The following is a 16,359-nucleotide window of genomic DNA, read 5'->3' on the forward strand; positions in this document are numbered from 1 at the left end:
GTCAGCATATAAATCTATCCTCCAATGTTAAAATACTTTGACACACTTTACATCTGATTTCACAGGGCAAAGTTTTGAGCACAAATCTTTGGGTGGATAAACTCACACCCATGTGCAATTTGCTATAAAACAGCTCAAGACACTTTGTGCACAGTGAAAATGATGTGCAATCACAGTCTCTCCCCCCACCCACCCAACCCACTGATAAGATCTCATCCCCGATTACAGTCTACTTCTGCTTTTCCAGCCAATGTGCTTTCTGCTGGAGAGGAGATAACCTGAACGATGAATGAGAAACTGTCCTCTCCACTCCAATTATACCACATTGAAGAATAGGCAATAGGTGCAGGAGCAGGCCATTCGGCCCTTCGAGCCAGCACCGCCATTCACTGTGATCATGGCTGATCATCTACAATCAGTATCCAGTTCCTGCCTTATTCCCATAACCTTTGATTCCACCATCTTTAACATAGAAACGTAGAAAATAGGTGCAGGAGTAGGCCATTCGGCCCTTCGAGCCTGCACCGCCATTCAGTATGATCATGGCTGATCATCCAACTCAGAACCCTGCACCAGCCTTCCCTCCATACCCCCTGAATCCTTTAGCCACAAGGGCCATATCTAACTCCCTCTTAAATATAGCCAATGAACTGGCCTCAACTGTTTCCTGTGGCAGAGAATTCCACAGATTCACCACTCTCTGTGTGAAGAAGTTTTTCCTAATCTCAGTCCTAAAAGGCTTCCCCTTTATCCTCAAACCGTGACCCCTCATTCTGGACTTCCCCAACATCGGGAACAATCTTCCTGCATCTAGCCTGTCCAATCCCTTTAAGATTTTATACGTTTCAATAAGATCCCCCCTCAATCTTCTAAATTCCAACGAGTACAAGCCTAGTTCATCCAGTATTTCTTCATATGAAAGTCCTGCCATCCCAGGAATCAATCTGGTGAACCTTCTCCGTACTCCCTCTATGGCAAGGATGTCTTTCCTCAGATTAGGGGAGCAAAACTGCACACAATACTCCAGATGTGGTCTCACCAAGGCCTTGTACAACTGCAGTAGTACCTCCCTGCTCCTGTACTCGAATCCTCTTGCTATAAATGCCAGCATACCATTGGCCTTTTTCACTGCTTGCTGTACCTGCATGCCCACTTTCAATGACTGGTGTATAATGACACCCAGGTCTCGTTGCACCTCCCCTTTTCCTAATCAGCCACCATTCAGATAATAATCTGTTTTCCTATTTTTGCCACCAAAGTGGATAACTTCACATTTATCCACATTAAATTGCATCTGCCATGAATTTGCCCACTCACCCAACCTATCCAAGTCACCCTGCATCCTCTTAGCATCCTCCTCACAGCTAACACTGCCGCCCAGCTTCGTGTCATCCGCAAACTTGGAGATGCTGCATTTAATTCCCTTATCCAAGTCATTAATATATATTGTAAACAACTGGGGTCCCAGAACTGAGCCTTGCGGTACCCCACTAGTCACTGCCTGCCATTCTGAAAAGGTCCCGTTTATTCCCACTCTTTGCTTCCTGTCTGCCAACCAATTCTCTATCCACATCAATACCTTACCCCCAATACCGTGTGCTTTAAGTTTGCACACTAATCTCTTGTGTGGGACCTTGTCAAAAGCCTTTTGAAAATCTAAATATACCACATCCACTGGTTCTCCCCTATCCACTCTACTAGTTACATCCTCAAAAAATTCTATGAGATTCGTCAGACATGATTTTCCTTTCACAAATCCATGCTGACTTTGTCCGATGATTTCACCGCTTTCCAAATGCGCTGTTATCACATCTTTGATAACTGAATTTAGCAGTTTCCCCACCACCGATGTTAGGCTAACCGGTCTATAATTCCCTGGGTTCTCTCTCTCTCCTTTTTTAAAAAGTGGGGTTACGTTAGCCACCCTCCAATTCTCAGGAACTCGTCCAGAATCTAAAGAGTTTTGAAAAATTATCACTAATGCATCCACTATTTCTTGGGCTACTTCCTTAAGCACTCTAGGATGCAGACCATCTGGCCCTGGGGATTTATCTGCCTTTAATCCCTTCAATTTACCTAACACCACTTCCCTACTAACATGTATTTCCCTCAGTTCCTCCATCTCACCGGACCCTCTGTCCCCTACTATTTCCAGAAGATTATTTATGTCCTCCTTAGTGAAGACAGAACCAAAGTAATTATTCAATTGGTCTGCCATGTCCTTGCTCCCCATAATCAATTCACCTGTTTCTGTCTGTAGGGGACCTACATTTGTCTTAACCAATCTTTTTCTTTTCACATATCTATAAAAGCTTTTACAGTCAGTTTTTATGTTCCCTGCCAGTTTTCTCTCATAATCTTTTTTCCCCTTCCTAATTAAGAGCTCTATCCATCTCTTTCTTGAAAGCCCAGAGACTTGGCCTCCACAGACCTCCACCCCCACCCCTGAAACCAAAAACACGTATGCTCAAGTCCCTTATTTAACCAGTCTCAGTACGGTGGAGTTTAGGACCCAGCGGCGCACCAAACCTACGCACATACTCCCGTATACTTTAAATCATTTCTAGATTACTTATAATACCTAATACAATGTAAATGCTATGTAAATAATTGTTATACTGTATTGTTTAGGGAATAATGACAAGAAGAAATTTTATTTACAACAAAAATATTCAATAAAACATAAAAATATACAGCTTCAAACAAACCGAATCAAACACATGGTAAATGACTTATTGGGATAAATGTAGAACGTCACTATCACTGTCACTATAAAACTTCAGTAATTTGTCTTTCTGTTTATGTAAGTCATATACAGTGGTAGTTACGACACTATTTTCTTCAGTAAGATGCTGCATAGACACACCACGATCAAGCTTCTGCAATAACTCCACTTTCTGTGTTACTGGTAGAGAAGATTCCTTCTCTTTTTCTCATTGTTACCCATAGGGGTATCTGCAGCTCTTTTTGACATTTTCACAGTGAAATTAAACATAAAGTCAACAGTGAACACAAAATATCAGCGAAAAGCAAATGCACGTGGTACCAGTACGAGCACTGAGCCATAATTGACGCCTGGCGGCCTCTGCTAGTGCTATCAGCTGTTGGCGAGAAAACCTTCGGTTGTCGGAGCCTTTTGGATTTCAGAATTTCGGATAAAGAAATGTGCACCTGTATCACTTACCGGAAGCAGGAAGACAGCGAGCACACTGATGATGGTGTGTTAGGCTGAGAGGTCGGAGGTTGGGGTGGTGGGACACTGGGGTGTCTTCTCATCATCGTCTGTTTCCATCAGGGCAGGCAGGTCATCTTCTTCTATGTCTGCCTGCCTCGATGTCGAAGGTTGAGGTTCGTCATCTGCTGTGGCTGATATGGAAGGCTTGAAAACGACAGTATGCTTGACTGCCTAGCCTCGCGCATTTTTCTATCATACAGTTCTTTGTAAGCACTCAAACCATCTTGTAAATATTCCCTAAACTTACATACCCTTTCAAAATTAAAGTCGTCCTTTTCTGCAATCATTGTTGTCAATTGCAGCCAAAATCTCACGCAGTAGCTTCACGTTCAGTTCCTGGACGACTTCACTTTTGGTCCATTCGCTACTACATTCGGTTTCGATTGTTATCCTATTCTCTTCCAATTGCATCAGCTCTTCATCTATCAGTTCTTGGTCATGGGATGCCAAAACCTCTTCAACATCATCTTCGTCAACTTCCACAAGCCAAACTTACTTTGTCCTTACTTCGTTCATCATGATCAAAACGCTTAATTATGTAAAGTTTTACGCTCTACAACTCCTCCTTTTGGAGGGTCAGACACCCTGAGCCGATAGGCTGGTCCTGGACTTATTTCATAATTTACTGGCATAATTTACATATTACTATTTAACTATTTATTACTATTTTCTATTACTATTCTATTACCATTTATTATTTCTATGACTATTACTATTTACTAATAGTAATATGACTATTACTATTTACTAATAGTAATATTACTATTACTATTTCTATTACTATTTATTATTTATGGTGCAACTGTAACGAAAACCAATTTTCCCCTGGGATCAATAAAGTATGACTATGACTATGACTGAGTGTAACACCCTTACAAGCTCTTTTAGGCTTTTCCGATCCCTTAGAACTCATCTTGCTAATGGATGCTCAAAATAAATCGACATAAAGCACAGATGCTCACAGGCACGTGTTTAAACAATGCCGGCTAGAATACAGTTCCAGGGGAGGTGTTTGGCTGCTCGGGGCGGCGCGCTGCCTTTTTTCACACGCTACCTTTTCTCGTAACAGTGAAAACACCTTCTGTTAGCGAAAACAGGTAACTAATGTAGGTCTTTCATAACAGCGAGGTGTCGTAAAGCGAATGTTTGAAAAGCGGGGGACACCTGTACCTCCCCTTTTCCCTGTCTCAGTGCTGTACTCCTGGTTGTAAAACATCCACATCTCACCTACTGGGATTGCCATAATCAGCACCAATCCCTCCAAAAAAATAGGTCAGTTATTTTAAGAAACAGAAACCAGAGAGATCCAAAACCAATGGTCTGCCCCATGCCCACTCCAGAGATCGATGATCCAAAACCAATCATCTGCCCCACGCCCACTCCAGAGATCGATGATCCAAAACCAATGCTCTGCCGCATGCCCACTCCAGAGATCGATGATCCAAAACCAATGCTCTACCCCACGCCCACTCCAGAGATCAATGATCCAAAACCAATGCTCTACCCCACGCCCACTCCAGAGATCGATGATCCAAAACCAATGCTCTGCCCCACGCCCACTGCAGAGATCGATGAACCAAAACCAATCGTCTGCCGCATGCCCACTCCAGAGATCGATGATCCAAAACCAATGCTCTGCCCCACGCCCACTGCAGAGATCGATGAACCAAAACCAATTGTCTGCCGCATGCCCACTCCAGAGATCGATGATCCAAAACCAATCGTCTGCCCCACGCCCACTCCAGAGATCGATGATCCAAAACCAATGCTCTGCCCCACGCCCACTCCAGAGATCGATGATCCAAAACCAATGCTCTGCCCCACGCCCACTCCAGAGATCAATGAACCAAAACCAATCGTCTGCCGCATGCCCACTCCAGAGATCGATGATCCAAAACCAATGCTCTGCCGCATGCCCACTCCAGAGATCGATGATCCAAAACCAATGCTCTACCCCACGCCCACTCCAGAGATCGATGAACCAAAACCAATCGTCTGCCGCACGTCCAATCCATAGATCGATGATCCAAACCAATAGTTTTCTTCACGCCACTCCATAGATCGATGCAGTCCTGAGATACACACGATGCTTGAATTAGTGATCTATTAACACTCTATACCTTCACTTTCTTGGAAGGCCCTGAGAAACAGAATCTAAATAAGAAAGCAAAGACCATCAGGTTTTGCCAATGACTAACACAATCAGAGCAAAGTGGGTGAGCACCCATTAAAAGGGTGTAAAAAGTACTGCTGCTGGAGAAAGACTCACAAATCAGCTCCCTTATCTGCATAACACAGCAATCAGATGGGAAGACATTGCCTGTTGTATCTATATTAAGGTTCTCCATATTTCAGAATTCCCTGACACTTTCACATAAACTGAGATTATGCAGGAATATATTTAATCTTGAGCTGTGACAGTGTTTATTTCGATATATTTTCAGATGAGTGTGATTAGCCAGCTGGCACCATCTGGGAGCTTAACAACTTCACATTAAGAGGGTACATATAACGGTGCCATATAAGCTGTTAGACACATTACCATTTACTGCTGGTTATATACTCCACTGAATGTACTCTGCACTAAAAATGCAATCAAATGTCCTTTAAAAAACCGTGCCCAACTCTGCCATAACTCCGTGCTGTTTGCAACTCACAGGTGAACAACATCTTTATTCCTGCACAAGTCCATCCCCTTTGTGAGGGCACACACCCAAGAAAATTCACCTTCTTAGCAGTTGTTCTTAGCAGCGCACCAATTGATGTTTTAGTTCTGCGTCCCTTACAGTAATATTTCTCCATGACCAAGGCTCCATGAATTGCCTGCATGGATTCCTCCATGGGCTATCCAACTGAGCAAATTCCAGGAACGAGGAAGCCCTGGGGAACAGATGGCTCGCAAAAGACAATGGTCAGTAGTTAGGATCCATATGTATGACTGGCAATCACTACCAGAGGCTGAGGTTTGTGTTAGTCAGTAGTCTGGCCAGTAGGGTTGAGGCCTCAACTGTAGAGCGGTGAGTCATTTTGGGGCCTCAGTCAGGTAACAGGTAGGACATTAGTCAGGGTTTGGAGATTCAGTCAGGTAAGAGGTAGGACATGAATCAGGGTTTGGAGACTCAGGAATCAGATTGGGAGTTGCGTGATGGACATGGGTCAATCAGAGAATCAAGTCTTTCGTCTTGAGTTGGAATAAGGAGGCAGGAATTGGATTAGGGATTTGGGAATAATTCAAAGGTTGGAGTGTTGATTACAGGTTCAATTAGGGTCGGTGTGCCAGTCAGGAGGTGGAACAAAAGTGTTGGGACCTGGATCAAGGAGTTGGTTAATTGATTTAGTGTGTCAGAGCCTTGCATAGGAGGGGTTTGGAGGAGGCAGATTAAGAAGTTGAGGTCTTAGTTTAGGGTTGGATCTAGGTCAGGAATAGGGTGCTTGGCTGATTCTGAGCTGTCCTGCTGTGTGCTGCCCTGGGCATGGCATCATTCCACATCTGTCTGACTTGGAATGATGTCATTGGTGTACATATGATTCAGGGCAACAGTTGTCCAGTACTGAAGTGACAGGTTTCTATCCAGGAAAGAGTCATCACTGGACTATTTTGCTTTCTCATAGTCTAGGCCTAATTTTGACTTAATTCTATTTGTACAGTCTGTGCAGCTTGGCTCTTAACCACCCCTAGTAACCCACTCTGGTTTCACCTTTTTAGAAATACTTTCTTTGTTTTATCCATTCCTCTCACATTTTCTTTTCACTGAAAACTAACTTGTTTTCTCTCCTCCAGTTCTGATGAAGTGTCCCAAACCTAAAATATTAACTGTTTCTCATTTCATAGATGCTGCCTGCCTGAGCGACTGAATGTTTCCAGCAATCTTTCTGCTTCTTTTAATGTTAGTGTATCCAATGCTTACTCGTGGCTGCAACTTTCCAGTCTTGGCCTCTGCAGTGCAAACACGTCCTTCCTGTCATGTGATGGCCAGATCATGTGCAGTACTCAAGCTGCATCCTAATTGGTGTTGTATAACCTTCCTTCTCTTTAATTCAATGCTTCAGCTCATATGGAGAGGTACCCCTTTTAATGCCTTCTTATTACCTACTTTCCAGGATCCACGAACATAGTCCAAATTTCCTCTGCTTCTATACACCTTCTATTATCCACTCAGTTACACTTCTTTTCTTTTTAAAGAGGAAAAAAATACGTGCAATCAAATTCCCTGCTCCACTCCTTCCAATTCTTCTTTTTATTTTGTTGCACTGAGGTCATAATCTCAGACAATTTCAACAGTCAACTTTAAAAAAGCACAAACAGCCATGAAGGGACATGAACATTAGTGATAAAAGGGAATAACTCCCTTCCCCATCTGCAGGGATGGGCTTGAATGACTTAAATTGCTGGAATAGAGAATCATCCTGGCTCACCTGGAACTCCTCCTGCAAGATAGTACACTATTTGCAGAGCTTGGTGATTTAATGCCACCAGACTTATACACAACAAACCTGATCATTTCCCCTTCATTCCCTTTTCATCAGGATCGATAAGAGACATCAAATCTTATTCATGGAGTTATAAAATCCTATGACATCAGAGAAGGAACATACATCAAAGTTGCTGGTGAACACAGCAGGCCAGGCAGCATCTCTAGGAAGAGGTACAGTCGACGTTTCGGGCCGAGACCCTTCGTCAGGACTGAGAAGGATCTATTGGCCCATCATACTTGAAGTGGTCTGGTTGTCTGATGAAATTCTGAACACCAGCTAGAATAGAATATACAGAATATACATTCTGTGGCTTCACACAGGTGCCTTTTTAATTACCATTGAGAAATATGGCTAATTCCTAATTGCATTGACCCCTTTGAACAATTGTCTTGATATCTCCATATAGTTTTAGCAGTGATACGAGCCACCTTAGAATATTTACTGTATTTAAGCTGCATTTCTTTTTGCTGTGGTTCCCAGAGAGATAGACATAGGGACAGCCCTTCAGCACATTGACCATTTTCACTCTCGTCCTACTCAAACCCACGTTATTCTCATCTCACAGATTCCACCACTCAGCTACACATTAACAACAAATTAACTTTAACAACCCACCTCGTTTTGGGGTGTGAGAGGAAGCTGGAGAATCTGGAAGACCCACACAATCAAGGGAGAGAGTCCAAACTCAACACAGACAGCACTGGAAATCAGAACTGAACCCGAGTTGGAGATCAGAACCGAAGCTGAGTCACTGGAGCTGTACTCACAATGCCACTGTGCCACCACATCTGAGGGCAGTGAGGACTCTTCCATGTTGGGCTGGGATAGCTACATATGGGCTTAAACTTGGCAGCTTGTTCTGCCAGCAACCAATCCAACTGCTCTGCGGTCACTCTGAAACCTCTTTCAGCTTGCAGTTGCATTGCCACACTCTCAGAGTAAGCAATGAGATCTGAACCACTGTAAGTTGGTGGACTACCTGGTCACTCACCTCGCCCAGTGCTGTAGTGTTGAAGTTTATCGCTGTACACAGCTTCTTTGCCGTATGCACGTTTCCTGAAATGAAAGGGAAAAACAAACGCCATAGGTCAGAACAGCTGTGTTGTCTGAGGAGACATGGCAGAAGAAGGAGATATAATTTGTTGGGCAGCATCAAACATTTAACTAACTATGTAGCATTTCCAAAAACCTGACATGCTCAGAACTTTGGTGCAGACAGGCAGATATGCTGGACTACTGGAAGTTATTCTTATTAATTAGCTAACACATTTTTATTTCTTTTTTTTGGATCTTGTACAGTATTATGATAAATATTCCAGAGGATTCAGTAATGCTGAAGGGAGTAGAAACTGGGCATTCATTGAGTTTCAGTAGGATGTGGAAATTGGAGATCAAGGGAGATTCCATTGGGCACAGCAACTGGAGCCCTGGTAAGTTTTCAAGGAGCATGAGAACTGGGGCCCATGAGTTTCAGGAGAGTGTGTCCCAGATGGCAAACCAATAGAAGTTCCAAATAATCAGATGGCGAATTCACAGCGTTTTACAGTAAAGGTGACAACAGTGACTGATTTGTTAATGGGTAAGACCCAATGTTAGCAGAAAGTTGGTTCCAGTTACAACCTTGTTCCATAAACTCTTATCTGAGACAAGTTTTTATTACAAAAACTCTGGCATCTGCAGAGAGAGGGTGAACTACTGAATTTCACTTTCATGGGATTTCGTTTTGAATAGGCTCATTCTGATGAAGGGTTATTGACCTGTAATGTTATGCCCTCCCTCCCTCTCTTCAGACATAGCTGACTTACTGAACGTTTAGTTCAAAATACCATTGTGGAATATTTTTAATTTGGCCTTGTTCAAATGTTCCAGTTATGCCACATTGCTTTTGATTAAAATAGCTTTTTTCCATTATGTTCTTTCAAATAATACTAACTTTTCATGAAATCTCAGTAGATTGCTCACCAAGAAGAAACACTTGCATTGTCCATCAGTTTTCATGACCACAAATCACCAGTGAACTTCCAGTGTAATTTACTAACTGAGTCCCACAAAGGGCCCCGGATCTATGGTATTTGGATCTGGTTTAGCAGTGACTCTTTACAGAAGGACTGAGTTCGTGCAGCTGCTCTCCTCATATGCAGACGGAAAGATGTTTCCAATACTCTGAGATTTATGTGATTATTGGACTGTACTTTATATTCATTTTCATTCAGTTTTTCGGTGTTTTCTTTCTTGTGGCTGATGGATGGGTGGGTGATCTGTTAATTTTTTTGTGTGTAAGAGGGGGAGTTGGGGGTTTAGTGCTGCTGTCGCTGTTCTTTTCTGTGAGTGAGGTGGTCAGGGATTGTTATTGTCGCTGTTCTTTTCTACGAGTGAGGGGGATCAGAGATTGTTATTGTAGCTGTTTTTTTGCTGTTGGGGAGAAGATTTTTGTTTAAGTTCTTTTTTGTGCCAGGTCATGGGGGAAGTCGATGTCTTTTCTTTCATCAACACTCATGGTTCTTCTGTATTTAATGGCTATCTGGAGAAGGTGAATATTGGAGTTGTATTGTACATGCATACTTTGACAATGAAATGAACCTTTGAACCTTTGTTATAATGCTTAGACAACCTGTTTTCTTTTACCAATGTTCATCCGTTGATAAAGATTGGCCAAAGACCAACTCCTCTATCAAACATTATTTGGAATCTTTCTCATCCACCTCACCTGGAGGAGTTTTCTCCCCTAAGGTGGCACTCAGGGCAATGGAGAATTCCCTTAGAATTGTATGGAAAAGTCATCTGTATTATGAGTTCCAACCTCAAGAGGAGGGTTTGATCTTGTAATCTAAGAGAGACAAATACAACTAATAAAGTCTGCATTGATGTTGCCAAAGGAAAACTAGCCAATTTATGCAGCCTGTCTTCACAATTTAACTCTCCAAGTATAAGACACAGAGTCATTCAAAAGGATAGAATCTCCTTCAATGATCTGAACTCCAGCAATACTTTCAGCCTAATATATTCCAAAACCCTTGTGATAAGGGCTCCTTCGATATCTGATGTGCTGCCAGAAGAAGTACAGGACTTAGTGAGTTAAAAGGGGTAGTTGTAGCATTCTTGGGCCTCCTATAGAAACATGACTGTAAAGTTGCCTCTGCAGTTTCCAAACATGGCCTTGTTCTACTCCTTATTTTCAGTGTGCCCAATAAAAATAACATGGCTCTTTGTCTAAGCAATTGAGAATTCACGTGGATAACAACCTGCTGCAGATGATGGAGACAGCCACCAGCGAGACAATGAAGACCACACCTGCAGCAGCCGAGCCTGCAATCAGAGGCAACTGCTCCCTCAGGTCAGACTTGTAGTCATCTGGAAGAAAGACAAAAAAAACACAGTGAGAAAGTTCACTGCCAATCGATGCAGCAACAAGTGAGGCCATTAAAAGAAGAGTTTCTGATGCAAATGCACTAGCAGCACTTTGAGCTGGTTTATGTTAATATGAAAAGTGTCTCAAGTGACAGCATCAAACTGAAACTCTCAGCAACTTCATAAGCATATTTCCTTTTTATTGCTGCCCTTGCTTCCAGACTTCAAAGTTTCAAAGTGTATTTACTATCAAAGTACACATCTACAACCCAGAGATTCAATTTCTTGTGGGCATACTCAATAAATCTGTAATAGAATAATAACCATAATGGAATCAATGAAAAACTACACCAACATGAGCATCCCACCAGTGTGCAAAGGCCAACAAACTGCAAATGCAAAAATTAAAGAATTAATAATAAAAATAATAAGCAATAAATATCAAGAACATCAGATGAAAAGTCCTTCAGAATGAGTCTATAAGTTGTGGGAACAGTTCAGTGATGCGGCAAGTGAAGTTGAGTGAACTTATCTCCCTTGATTCAAGAGCCTGATGATTGAGGAGTACTAAGTGTTCCTGAACCTGGTGATGTGAGTCCTGAGACTCCTGTACTTTCTTAACTTTGACTTAAACTCTGGACTTTGACATAAAGTACCTTGTAATTGAGATAGCTAAACTCATCCCACACTGCATCTCTGAATGTATAGCACATCGAACCTTGAAGTGGATGGGCTACAGAAACAGAAGACCGTGAACATGCAACATGTGTGTATGTGTCACATCATAACAAATCAGAAAATGTTGGAAATATTCTGCAGGCTTGGTAGCATCAGTGGACAGAGAATTAGGTCTGATGTTTCTGGTTGATCAGGAGTGGGGAATATCAGAATTACATAAGTTGCAGAGAAGAGGGCGAAGGGAACAGAGAAAGCAGAGTGTCTGTGATAGAGTGAAGGCCCAAGTGTACAATAGTAGGAGGGACTCTGGCAGAGGAAGTGGGGAGGCTTGTTACTCACAACTGATCTGACCAGAGAAGGTGGAAGAAGAGAATGAATATGGAGAGAGGAGAACAATGCTGAAACTGTCTACAGTCACTGGAAACACTCAGCAGGTCAGGCAGCAGCCACAGAGTTAACATTTCAGGATGATGATCTTTGTGCTGAAATAGCCAGTCCTGACACATGCTACTCAGGGTAGTTATCACATCTCATTAGAATATTTCATTGTGCTTTCAGTTTCGTTTTAATTATGATTGTTTTTTTGAAAACTGCAAATCTCATCAGGAGTGAGTTTTATTTGAGTTAATAAAGTGAAAGGAGGTATGCATGAGGAGACCATTAGGCCAGCGGCCATTGTTGGAGTGGGGCGGTGTTACAGTGGTTTGGCCTTGGCTCGACTGACTTGAACAAGCACTGCCGCAGATTCTAAGGAAGTTTCCAGTAAGTTTTTATTCCTGTTAGTGCATAGCTAGTATGCTGAGAATGGGTTCAGAGTTAATGGCATGTTCCTTATGTGAGATGCGGGAACTTTGGAAAACCTCCAGTCTCCCTGACGACTACATCTATATGAAGTGCATCAAGCTACAACTTTGTAGGGGGCGTGTTAAGGAACTGGAGCTGCAGCTCAGTGACCTTTGCCTCATACAGGAGAATGAGGCAGTGAAAGACAAGAGCTACACGGAGCTAGTCACGCCTAGGTTGCAGGAGGCAGGTACCTAGGTGACTGTCAGGAGAGGGAAAGGAATAGGCAGTCAGTGCAGAGTACTGCACTCAGTAATAAGTATTCCGCATTGAATACTGTTGAGTGGGGATTGCCTAAAAAGGAAAAGGAGCAATGAGCAGGTCGCTAGCACTGAGTCTGGATCAGTGGCTCAGAAGGGAGGGGAGCTGTAGTGATAGGGGATTTATTGATTAGGGGAACAGAAAGGAGGTTTAGTTGATGAGAACCTGATTTCTGGATAGTTCGTTGCCTCCTGGATGCCATGGTCAGGGACATCTGATCGAGTCCACAGCATTCTTAAATGGAGGGTGAGCAGCTAGAGGTCATGGTCCACTTTGGTACCAATTACACGGGTAGAATGGGTGATGAGGTCCTACGAAGTGAATTCAGGGAGATTGGTGTTAAATTTCAGGACAGGACCCTCCAGGGTTGTAATGTCATGATTGCTACCTGTGCCACATGCTAGTAAGACCAGAAATAGGAAGATTAAACAGTTTAACATATGGCTAAGGAGCTGGTGCAGGAGGGAAGACTTCAGATTTTTGGATCATTGGGTTCTCTTCCAGGGAAGGTTGGACCTGTACAAAAGAGTTGTTTGCAACCAAATTGGAGGAGGACTAATATCCCAGCGGGAAGGTTTGCTAGTGCTGCATGGTGGGGAGGGGAGTGGATTGGAGTAGTGGTGGGGGGGGGATGAATGAGAGCATCAGAACAGCTAGTGGAGAAAGATGTTATTAAGCCTACATACAAGTTCAGGAATCAAAAGGTTGAGCATGATAGGAATTATGTTCTGAGTTGCCTATACTGTGGCTTAAAAAAGTATTAAACCCCCACAAATATTTTCACATTTTACCGTATCAATTTAAAATATATTGAAGTAGGATTTTTGTGCTGACATTGTGTATCATGTCAAAACAAAATAAAAATTCCAAAACCTGTTGACAATTTACTAAATATTAAAAGCCAAAATTATGAGGCTGAAAAAGTATTCATCCTCTTTGTGATTACTACGCTAACTTTCCTCAGGAGCAATGTATTACCTTACCAAATCACCCAATCTGTTGATGTAGAAAATTGGAGGAGCACCTGCTTTCAATGAATTCATAAGAATAAATAGCCCTCTCTCTGTAAAGTCCAACAGAATGGTAGATTTTCAACAGACCAAACCAAAATGAAGACAAAAGAGCATTCAAGGCAAATCATGAAAATGATAATAGAGAAGCACAAATCTGGGGAAGGGTACAAGACCATCTCAAAGGCGCTGAACATACCTCGTAGCTCAGTGCAGTCCATCGTGAAAAAGTGGAAAAACTACGAAAACATGGCCACACTGCCAAGGTCAGGCCGCCCCTCTAAACTTAGTTGCTGAAGAAAAATTGCACTTGTAAGAGAGGCTAAACATAATGTCAAATAAAACTAAATCACTTCTGTCTGCACATGATCCATATCCTTCTGTTCCCTGCACATTTATGTGCCTATCTATGATACTCTATCCTAGGAGAAGATGAAGAGCCAGCTTTCTCCACACATTACCCAGCTTGTTCTTACTTCACAAAGACTAAATTGTTTTCTTTTTGCCCAGCATTCTGTAACCTATCCGTTCCTGATACAACCAGCCTGGATCCTTCGATAATTTCACTCTCAAGCTCAGTTGTTGATCCCCTGTCCTGTTTATTTGTTAATCTACTGCAGGCATTCCTTCCATGAATACGTTTACTCCAATCTGCTGCATGAAAAATTTGCCAGTTTTTCACTTCTCCTGACAACCAATAATCCTGAACTTTTCAGTCGATAATAAGAATTGGTGTATACAAAATGATAAATCCCCTGTCGCAATGCACTGCAGATAGAATGAGAAAACTGTCCTGCATCACATTAATCTGTTCTGCTGCACGGAAGGAAAATCCATTTCAGCTAATTTATAGCTCTGATAATCCATGTTGTGATCAGAGAGCGAATCTCAGGGCTCAGAAAGGCTGTGAGATGGTGGGAGGGCGAGGAGGTGGAAAGTAACAGTTGGGATAGGACACAGTCTGCCGCTGTGTTGCCCTTTGTCAATAAACCCTGAATTCCACTCTTCCACTGAGAAAGTACAGTGAGACTGGAGCACAGCAGTCAAGGCTAGTATAGAAACAGTGACGACCACTTGTCAAGCACTCCACCCAATACCCCACATCTAGAGTCAGCAGAAAACTGGCAGGACTGCACTGCAAGCTGTCAGACAGTCCTCCCCAGCTGGACACAACATCAACCTGCAAGGCCAAAATATACCTTACTGACTTCGAGCTCAAGCCTTTGGGAGATCGAGGATTAGGAAAAGAAGAGGGGTGTGCATTACTTTTATTCAGACAATAGTTCCAATCCATCGTGGCTATATTTGCCCTGTGCAAGTGCAATCCGTTCTGTCCATTTCCCTGGCTCTTTATGAATCCCACAGTGTTTCCTCCCTCAGTTACAACCAAAAATTAAAAGTTCAAAGTAAATTTATTATCAAAGTACATATATGTCACCATATACAACCCTGAGATTCATTTCTTATGGGCATACTCAATAAATCCATAATAGAATAATAACCATAATAGAATCAGTGAAAGACTGTACCGACTTGAGCTTTCAATTATTGGCAAAAAACAACAAACTGTACAAATACAAAAAGAAAGAAATAATAATAATAAAAAATAAGTAAGCAATAAATATGGAGAATATGAGATGAAGAGTCCTTGAAAGTGAGTCCATTGGTTGCGGGAACATTTCTGTGATGGAGCAACTGAATGTGAGTGAAGATATCCCCTCTGGTTCAAGAGCCTGATGGTTGACAGGTAATAACTGTTCCTGAACTTGGTGGTGTGAGTCCTAAGGCTCTTCTTCTTCCTCATGGCTGCAGTGAGAGGGGGTCCCTGATAATGTATGCTGCTTTCCAGCCACAGCACTCCATTTAAATGTGCTCAATAGTGTGGAGGGCTTTACACGCCATATCTGATACTTTCCTAGCCCAATGACAAGTCCTCAGAATTGCTAACACTGAGGGATTTAAAGTTGCTTACCCTCTCCACTTCTGATCCTGTGATGAGGTCTGGCGCATGGACCTCTGGTTTCCTCCTCCTGAAGTCAACAATCAATTCGTTCCTCTTGCTTTGAGTAAGAGGTTGTTGTGGGAACACTCAGCCAGATTTTCAATCTCTCTCCTATAGGCTGATTCATCACCACCTTCGATTCAGCCTATGACAGTGGTGTCATCAGCAAACACAAATATGGCACTGGAGCTGTACTTAATTAAACAGTCGTAAGTGTAAAGTGAGTAGAGAAAGGTCTAAGCACACAGCCTTGTGGTGCATTTGTGCTGATGAAGATCCTGGAGGAGATGTTGTTGCCCATCCAAAATGACTGGGGTTTGCAAGTGAGGAGATTGAGGATCTGATTGCACAAGGAAATATTGAGGCCAAGGTCTACAAGTTTATTGATTCATTTTGAGGGGATGATGGTATTGAATGCCAAACTGTAGTCAATAAAGAGTTGCCTGATGTCTACATCTTTGCTGCCCAGATATTCCTGGGTTGAATGAAAAGCTAATGAGATGGCA

At 42.5% G+C, this 16,359-nt stretch overlaps 1 protein-coding gene across 5 annotated transcripts in view; it reads right to left on the bottom strand.

Moving 5' to 3' along the window:
* The window catches only part of LOC134345458 (ephrin type-B receptor 1), a 700,860-nt gene that overhangs the window by 141,547 nt on the left and 542,954 nt on the right, over positions 1-16,359 (bottom strand). For all 5 annotated transcript variants that reach the window (XM_063046149.1, XM_063046152.1, XM_063046151.1 and 2 more), the window contains exons 8-9: positions 10,954-11,062; positions 8,703-8,767 (exon numbers count right to left, since the gene is read on the bottom strand). In XM_063046149.1, the coding sequence (XP_062902219.1) occupies positions 8,703-8,767; positions 10,954-11,062 (174 nt within the window). The remainder of the gene's footprint in view (positions 1-8,702; positions 8,768-10,953; positions 11,063-16,359) is intronic.

This window comes from Mobula hypostoma, chromosome 4 (assembly GCF_963921235.1).
Source record: "Mobula hypostoma chromosome 4, sMobHyp1.1, whole genome shotgun sequence".
Lineage (NCBI taxonomy): Eukaryota > Metazoa > Chordata > Chondrichthyes > Myliobatiformes > Myliobatidae > Mobula > Mobula hypostoma.